This window comes from Botrytis byssoidea, assembly GCF_014898295.1.
Source record: "Botrytis byssoidea strain MUCL 94 chromosome Unknown BBYS_001, whole genome shotgun sequence".
NCBI lineage: Eukaryota > Fungi > Ascomycota > Leotiomycetes > Helotiales > Sclerotiniaceae > Botrytis > Botrytis byssoidea.
Window position 1 is genome coordinate 257087 of NW_024065842.1, and position 8583 is coordinate 265669.

Consider the following 8583-nt stretch of genomic DNA (forward strand, 5'->3'; position numbering starts at 1 on the left):
TCTCTAATTAATTAAAAAAATTCGATTATTAATAAGCTATAATATCATTATGAAAAGGATCAAGATATTATTTAGAATTCTAATTAAAAACGTTTTATCGACAAAGAGATTCTGAATATTGAGATAAGCTAGAGTCATGACGGTTGACGATCTCAGGATCGTCACAGTATAAACACGTGATCAAAAATACCCCGCATTTCAAGATTACTTCCATTTCGCAACTTCTCAATACAATCACTTCCTCATCCATAGAATTGAAACGCATGATGTCAGGAACCTTGTATTTCAAACACCACCAAAAGTCAGAAGACTTTGAATTCTGACATCTCCAAATCCTTCCTGGCGTAATGATTCTCTGCCATTATGAATAGGGAATTCGGCAACGACCATAACTCTGATATCCCTGCGCCGAACGCCAGCTTTCATCAATAGCTTCAATACTGCACCAAGTGTCCTTCCAGTTGCAAGTACATCGTCTACAACCAACACAGATTTACTTTTGCTAACCAGACTTGGATCCATCTCAATCATGTTTTGTTGCAACTCTCCAGATTCCGTAGATGAAATATGTGATTGCGACTTTTCGACTGAGATAGTGGGTGGTGGAAGTTTGCCAGATTTTCGAACCAATGCCAATGTTATACCAGTCCGCGCTCCTAATGCCGATGCAAAAACAAATCCACCACATTCGCAACAAACTAAAGTATCGACTTTAGCCCATTCCCCAATGAAGTGCCTTTGCAGCAGATCAGTGCATAAGGTCAGTCCACCTGGTTGTTGACAAATGTCAAGTACGTGACGGAAATTTACACCTTGGCGTGGATGATTGGGTACCGCTCTTACCATTTTTCCAAGTCGTGCGAAGTCCTCATGCAGTAATGGCAGGAGATGCTTTTTGGCAAAATTTTCTGCAGCCCCACTGCCTAATGTGTCATTGTTGAAGACAAGACTAGGCAGGTAATGTAAATTCGACAAATTCGTACCATCAAGATCATTTTTAGCTTTGATTTCGTCACGACGTTTCCATCTGCGATCTCGAAGAACCGTTTGACTAGCGTTGACCCGAACATCAAGAACTCTGCTGTCTGGTACCAGGTGCGAGAAAGCTGTAAGCGGTGCCTCGTCTCTCATGCCAGTAATGAAAAGCACGTCACAACTGCCAGAATCATGTACAACACTCTGAAAGTGCTCCATTGGTAATTGAGGACGGTTGATCACCTGTTCCTTGTAAAATTTCGTTAAAGCTGGTCGGTGTTCCTCTTTATAAGAACGATCCGAAAGAAGCCGATTTATATCTGCACCAGTCTCCGTCGCATATTCTCGCTTAGTAGAATCGCTGATACTGACTGAACGTGCTGTGCGCATTTGACTAGTACATGTTGTGATCACAGAGGCCCAGATCTCGGCGCAAAAGTCTTTACCAGCTGCACTGTCACCTGTGACAAGTATGATCAGTTTCTGTTCTACTGGAGGCTCAAACAAAGGGCAGGCGTAAGCTATAGTATTGAATGGGTCCATAGTGCGTTTCAATTGGGCCAGACGTGGTAGGTTTACTCCGAATGCCTTAGCTGCCAGTGTGTTGTCCCTAGGATCTGGTCCAAGGTCGGCACTGTAAATTCCACTACAAAATGGCAACAAGTTTCTGACGACATCATAGACCCACTGAATAGTGTTTCGAACCACTTCAGGTTCAGTCTGGATGCGAGGCCAGACGCCAGTAATGACACAAGCAAATTCAAAATCCCGGCATCCAAAAGCAGAGTCTTTTGTTGTGTTATCACGAGCTGCCCCACCACATTGCAGCAGATGAAGATAGCAGAATGGTGTGGTGCGATTTTGAATAGCTGCTCTTAAGATATCGACGATTTGCACATCTTCAATACTATTGAAGAACAAGCATCGCTTAAATGAAGAAGATTTCCCACTGTGTCCGCCGTGCATCGTCGACATGTACATTTCAGTCTCAAATAAGCCGAAACCATCCACTTCCTTACATTGTTTTGCTGGTCCCAAAATGCTACTTACCAGCGGAGGCATTTCAAAACTCTTGTCTGCCGAAGCCTGGAACATGGTCACCCCAAGATGCAGCTGATTTTCATCTGAGTAGATATATGCATCTATGGAAAAACTCCGAGTAAGGTTTCTGGCGATGGAGTTGACATCACCAAGCTTGAGCCCCGCTTCAGTCTCTTCCCTAACAGGGAAGATCCAGTTCCAAACGGAATAATTTGGAGCCCCATAAGCTTTGAAAGTGACGCTGATAACTACTCCAAAGTTTGTGCCAGCACCTTTAATTGCCCATAATAAATCTTTCTCATTCTTGGGTCTTGTTGCACCGGCTGGCAAATTTTGGGTTGGTACTTCCCCGATATGAAAGATCTGACCAGAAATGACACTGACTATGACAGCACCTACAATGTTGTCGCATGCCAGCCCATGAAGCCTAGACAGATGCCCGATGCCGCCTTGTAACCATAAGCCAGCTCCCACACTAGGTCGGGAGCCCAAAGGTACTGTTAACCCCAACTTCATTGCTTCTCGAATAATATCTCCTGTCTTGCATCCGGCCTCAGCTAAAATTAAAGAGTTGGAACCAAGCCGTGTATTGGCATCATCTACATTATTATTTGAGGTGATAACATGTACTCGATCGAAAGATTCCATATCGAGTGAGACAGTGTCGGTCCATAGACAGTGTGCGCTGTGGCCACCACCAATTACGGTAAGTTTCAATTTGTGCTTCACAGCCCATTGAATGCATTGTTGGACATGCTTCACTGTCGTCGGCCTGAAGATCGAAGTAGGTCGATGCAAGCGAGCCTCCCAGCTTTTGACAACCCGGTCTTCTTTCGCTAATGGCACCTGTAATACGAGATCGACTAAAGCGTTCGCATGTCTTGTAAGAGATAACATACGCTGAGGTGAGCTGAACAACAAATATCCTGGCAGCTTCTTATCATGGTAAGCCAAAGCACGACATGTTTCTCTCCACTTTATTCGTAAAGCCATGTCGACTTCCACATCCTGCTTGATGAAACCCGCGACGAAGGGAGAAAATGCATCTAACACGTCATTTATGTCTGCTATAGAGACGGTTCCCGTTGGAAAAATAGCCGTATGATCAGAAATCAATCCGGCAAGCTCAAAGCACTGGTCGCGATGAAATATCACTAATTTTCCACTTTCTGGGCTTGAAACAAGCATGTTTAGCGCTTTCTTGACAAATTTCTCTTTTGGCTTCATGCCATACATGCTGTGGCAAAAAAGAATGAGATCGAAAGTTTGCCCGTCATTATTCGGATCTGTTTCGATGATATTGTTCTTCTCCTCATCGTCGAAAATAAAGGGTGCTCTACGGATATTGGGTGCAGTTTCCAAGCAAGGAAATGGCGAGCAAGAAGAAATCCAGTCCTCCAAGCTTGTAGCTGATATTTTGTTGGGCTCAAATGCAGCGTATCTTCTAATCTTTCGTCTAAGATGGAGGGGCACATAACCAAGTACGCTCTTTGAACCGGGCCCAATCTCAATCACGGAAAAAGTGGGACGTGAAGCGAGAAGTGAGGTTAGCTGTTGAGATAATTCGGGGATGATGAATTCCTCGTATGAGGTCCGTTCTGTTCCATTCATCAATACGTCGAAACCTTTGTTATACTGAGAGTCAGATAATGGTTGATTCGGAGACGACATCTCCGTCGTGACATCCCTCACCAGAGCCTTTTTCAATTCATTGAAGCTAGCCATATTGCTTTGATCAATTGATGAATGCTTAAATGGAGCTGATGAAGATTGATATGGTTATAATCGATTCAAAAAGCAAAAAAAGCCCAAAACCGAGTTTATGCAGTCACGCGCCTGCAACGTGCCAAGGAAACGAGACCCGGTTATGGAAATGAACAGCCTGTTTATGAAAATATTCATTCCTTGCACATGCAATCATTCAAAATAACGATTTATATCATCACGAGGGCACCAACAATATTTGACTCTTAAATGGCCTGTCAATGTAATGGTTTGATGTTCGGAGCAGCGGGGGGAAATGTTTTTGAATGGATGGGTTAAAAGAATGAAGATGTTTGACCCATATGTCTTTGATTAACTGCAGGCTTGGATGCTTTTTTGAGTCCGTATCTTAATGGCTAATGTGGCGGGTAACATTGTGTGCTGTTCTTGCATATTATATTACTTGTGTAACCATGGCTGAGTGGTGGGATGGTAGCTAAACAAGAAAGTCACACAAACAAAAATGGTAAAGATTTACATGAAGGCTCGATGCGCTGCCAAATCTTTATTCACTTTAAATAGGCTCTTTATTTTGGCGCCTATCACAAGCTGCAAGACTCAATAAGAAGTCATGAAGGCGACATCTCCCCAAGCGGAGAGTTTTTAGATGTTTTCACTCTCAAACAAATCTTCAGTCACTGTGGCATGGATTTCGTTCTCGCCGTTTATTATCATGTGAGCATATCAAGGTACAGTAGATACTAAAAGTTCATCGAGTTACTCTCCGTCCTATCTCTACCAAAAAACTAGCTTCGCTTCGTTTGTTTCAGTAGGGCATGAAAGTTCTTTCGTTCCTCCACGCCATTTCTCAACACACCTCTCATACATTGAGTTGATGTCATAGATTCCGTCTTTTCCACCCCTCTCATCACCATACACATATGTTTACATTCTATAATGACTGCGACTCCTAGCGGCTCTAACAACTTTTCTATTGCATCTGCTATTTGCATCGTCAAACGCTCTTGCACTTGTAGTCTTCGTGCGAAAATCTCGACTATTCGCGCAAATTTGGATAATCCAAGCACTCGTCCGTTCGCAATATACCCAATATGTACCTAGTTTAATAAATAATTAGTCTATGTACGAGTAGCGAGTCTCTAGATTTGATTAGTAAGTACTCGATTTTAAAAAACGGCTTTCGAGTTGAGCATGATTATATTCGCAATAGACGCGTGCATGTTATAGAACCATCCAACGCAGTTTCGAAAGTAGAGCTATATACTTCAAACTCGAAAAAAGGTCATTGATTCGTGTACCAGCTCTCACATGTACACACACTCGATCATAAGGGAGCAGAAAGCGGCGGCAACACATACCTTTCCAAAGAATGGCAACATGTGATGTTCGCACAGACTGAAAACATCAATATCGCTCACAATCACCATGCCCTCCATTTCTTCATTGAAAATAGCGCCATCAACCACTTCTTTCACTTCCTCCCTGTATCCTTTTGTGAAAAACCGAAGTGCTTCCGCGTATCTTTCGGGTGTTTGTTTAAGACCTTCACGATCTGTATCTTCCCCGATCTGGCACAGAAGTGTGCGGATTGTAGCTGCAATCTCATTTGGCAAAGCTCGAGGGTTTGGATCATCCACGATCTGGCTGGACTCTGTATCCGTAGTCTGGTTAAACTTTGGAGAAGTAAGGAGCTTCAGGACAAGTTTGCCTAGATCGTTGAGATTATGTCCATTGATAATCTCACCAATGCTATCGTCATCCTTCAAAACTAATTGATCGTCTGGTCCGACAAAAGCCTTGGTGAAAATATCTGAATTGATAGACATGATTTGATCGATATTATCTGAAGGGTTCGTAATGAGAAGTCTAAGTAAAGCTGAGTCGAGATCTTGACAAAAACAGGCGGTAGCTGCTCAATTTAAAAGAGCAAGTCTTTACCCCGGCATCTCGGATATCCCCACATTTTAAGCAGATGGAAAAATTAATTTTATTCTAGTCTAATTTATTGACTATTTCAACGCTATTGGAAAATGTATGTTTTTTATAGAATATTCGATGTCTGAGTATTATTAAAAATCGATCTTGAGGTTCTTAAATTATTATAGAGTAATATTGAGTCTAACATTCGACTCTGTAAATAATCGTCTAATTCCTAACAGGAGAAAGTAAATTATCCTCGCGAAATTCTAATACTAATTGTATTATAAACCTAATTAATATTGTTAAATATTATATAGCTTAAGAACTATCATTTCAATAAAGCTAATCATATAGAAAAAGTATTATTATATAAACATTAATAATTATAACATGGTTTATTAGTGAATAGATTATATTAGTGAATGAGTCATTTCGAAAATCATTTAAATCAAGCTTTTTAAAATATTAATATTTTAATAATTAATTACTATTTGTTTAAATAAAAAATATTAAAAAATAATTTAAATCTAGGTTTTTTATGATCTAATTTTTATAAAATAATTTCACTATTCTTTTCAAAAAAAAAGCAAATTGTTACAATTTTTGTTATAAAAAAAATATTTTTATAATAACAATTTTATAAATTCGAATTTCTTAAAATTAGTTAGATTTTTAAATTTTTTATATATTCAAATGTTTAATATTAAATTTTCAGAAAATTAAATTTATAAATAAAGAAAGTGCATAATTATATATAAACAAATTTTGCATATAAAATAAGTGATCTATTTATTAATATAATCTACTTACTAATAAACCACGTTATATGTATTATATCAATATTATTGGAAAACGTATGATACAACACGTGATATGACACGTGCACTACACATATAAAAGGTTTTATATATAGATTCCACTTCTATAATATATACATAATATATATTATAATTTAATTTAATATATATATATAATATATATTATAATTTAATTTAATATATATATAATATATATTATAATTTTATATTATATATATATATATATATATAACTTACTAACTATTTCTAATAAGTCATAAACCTTATTTTATAATTAATATCATTTTTGTTTTATTTTAGAATTTATATATCTATTTTTTTTATTTTTTTCTAACAAATATACAGCCAATCCAATTTAAACAAAATAAGAAACTCTTATAAGGAAATAGATTTTATTATAATGTAAAGTTTTATACTATTATAATTAGTTATAACATTATTGAATTTTTATTTGAAATTTAGTCTAAATCATTTTAAAAGATCTCTAAATATTTCTATATAACCCTAGAGGCAGCTCCTGTAATATTATGGAAATAGGCACTTTAGAGAAATACTATATTTAGTTATGTATTGTTATTTAAGATAGTGAATTTCGTAAAATTTTAATATTAAAAGAATTCAATATGTTTTTCTTAATATCTTAAAAGAATTCTATCTATTTAGTTTTTTAGATTTGTTTTATATTAATTCAAAAATATTAATCTTTTTTTAAAATATAATAACATGGTTTAACACTGAGTGCATTATATCACCGAGTGCATTACAAATTTTACATATAAAATACATCCATGTATAACTATGCACTTTCTTTATTTAATAATATAATTTTTCAAAATTTGAAATTGTAATATTTAATTATATAAATATTATAAAAATTTAATTATCTATTAAAAATTTGAATTAATATAGTAGTTATTATAGGAATAGTTTTTTTATAACGAAAATCGTGACAATTTCTACTTTTTATAAAATATAATAGAAATTTTCAACGTAGTTTAACACTGAGTAACCTATATTATCGAATAGCCTACTTTTATCTCAATTTATATCTTTCTCTTTCAACACATATTTTATCAACAATCTATAATAAATTTGAATAATTAAAAAGCTTATATACTCTTTACTATCGAATCTATTTATAAAAATAAAAAATTAAATATTCGAAAAACTACTATATTCTATAATATCCCTTATATAACTTTTTGATATAAAATAAAAGATTTATTTCTTTATATAGAAATTCGAATTAATAATTATAATATCATAAAATCAGAAAAAAAAGTAATTGTTTAATATATACTCAATATAAATTCAAAAGGATTTCTATTATAATTAAAGAATATAAAAAATATAACAAATTATATTTTTGAATCGAAGGATACAAAATATATTGAAAAGCTTTAGATATATCGATTTATAAAATATTGAATCGAATTAAAAACGTATTTTAATTATATTTATAATTTTTAAAGGATTTTTTACAAAAATCCTAAGTTTATTGAAAAATGGTTTCGATTAATTTCGAATATATAAACGAAATATAATACATCCTAAAATAATAATAATTAGTATTAAGCAAAATAGTAAAAACAAAACAATATAATTAAATAATAAAAAATAAACTATGGCAATTATATATGATAATAAGGAAAATAAAATTATACTCCTATTTCTAATAATTCAAGAACAAATTCATTTTTTCAATTAATATACCAAAACCAATTTTCCTATAGATTGAATTATTAAATTTATATCTAATGAATAAATAAATAATAAAACAGATTTAGAATAATTAAAACATTTTAATAAATATATTAAGAATCAAAGAAAAAGCAAATATCGAATATTAATACTAAATAAATATAAAAATTATAAATCAAAAGCTTTTTAAGTATATTATAAAGAGAATAATATTAAATATATATATTTACTATTACATTCAAATCATTTAATTTAATTATTTAATATAAACTATTTTAGCAATCTGAAATATTTATATAATATTCAAATTAATAAATTCATTAAAATATATATCAATTATATTTCGAAAATTAAATTCTTTATAGTTTTCAAAACTATATATAAAGAATTAATTATTTCTCAA

At 34.0% G+C, this 8583-nt stretch overlaps 2 protein-coding genes across 2 annotated transcripts; both read right to left on the reverse strand.

The window, feature by feature from the left end:
- Nucleotides 1-285: 285 nt before the first annotated feature.
- On the reverse strand, nt 286-3741 carry EAE97_000074 (uncharacterized protein; the record flags this gene model as incomplete). The annotated part of the gene is made up of 1 exon (XM_038870584.1): nt 286-3741. One exon carries the CDS (start codon nt 3739-3741, stop codon nt 286-288), a length of 3456 nt encoding a protein of 1151 aa, XP_038737945.1.
- A 785-nt stretch (nt 3742-4526) lies between these two features.
- On the reverse strand, nt 4527-5567 carry EAE97_000075 (uncharacterized protein; the record flags this gene model as incomplete). The annotated part of the gene is made up of 2 exons (XM_038870585.1): nt 4527-4838; nt 5100-5567. 2 exons carry the CDS (start codon nt 5565-5567, stop codon nt 4527-4529), a joined length of 780 nt encoding a protein of 259 aa, XP_038737946.1.
- Between the last annotated feature and the right edge of the window lie 3016 nt (nt 5568-8583).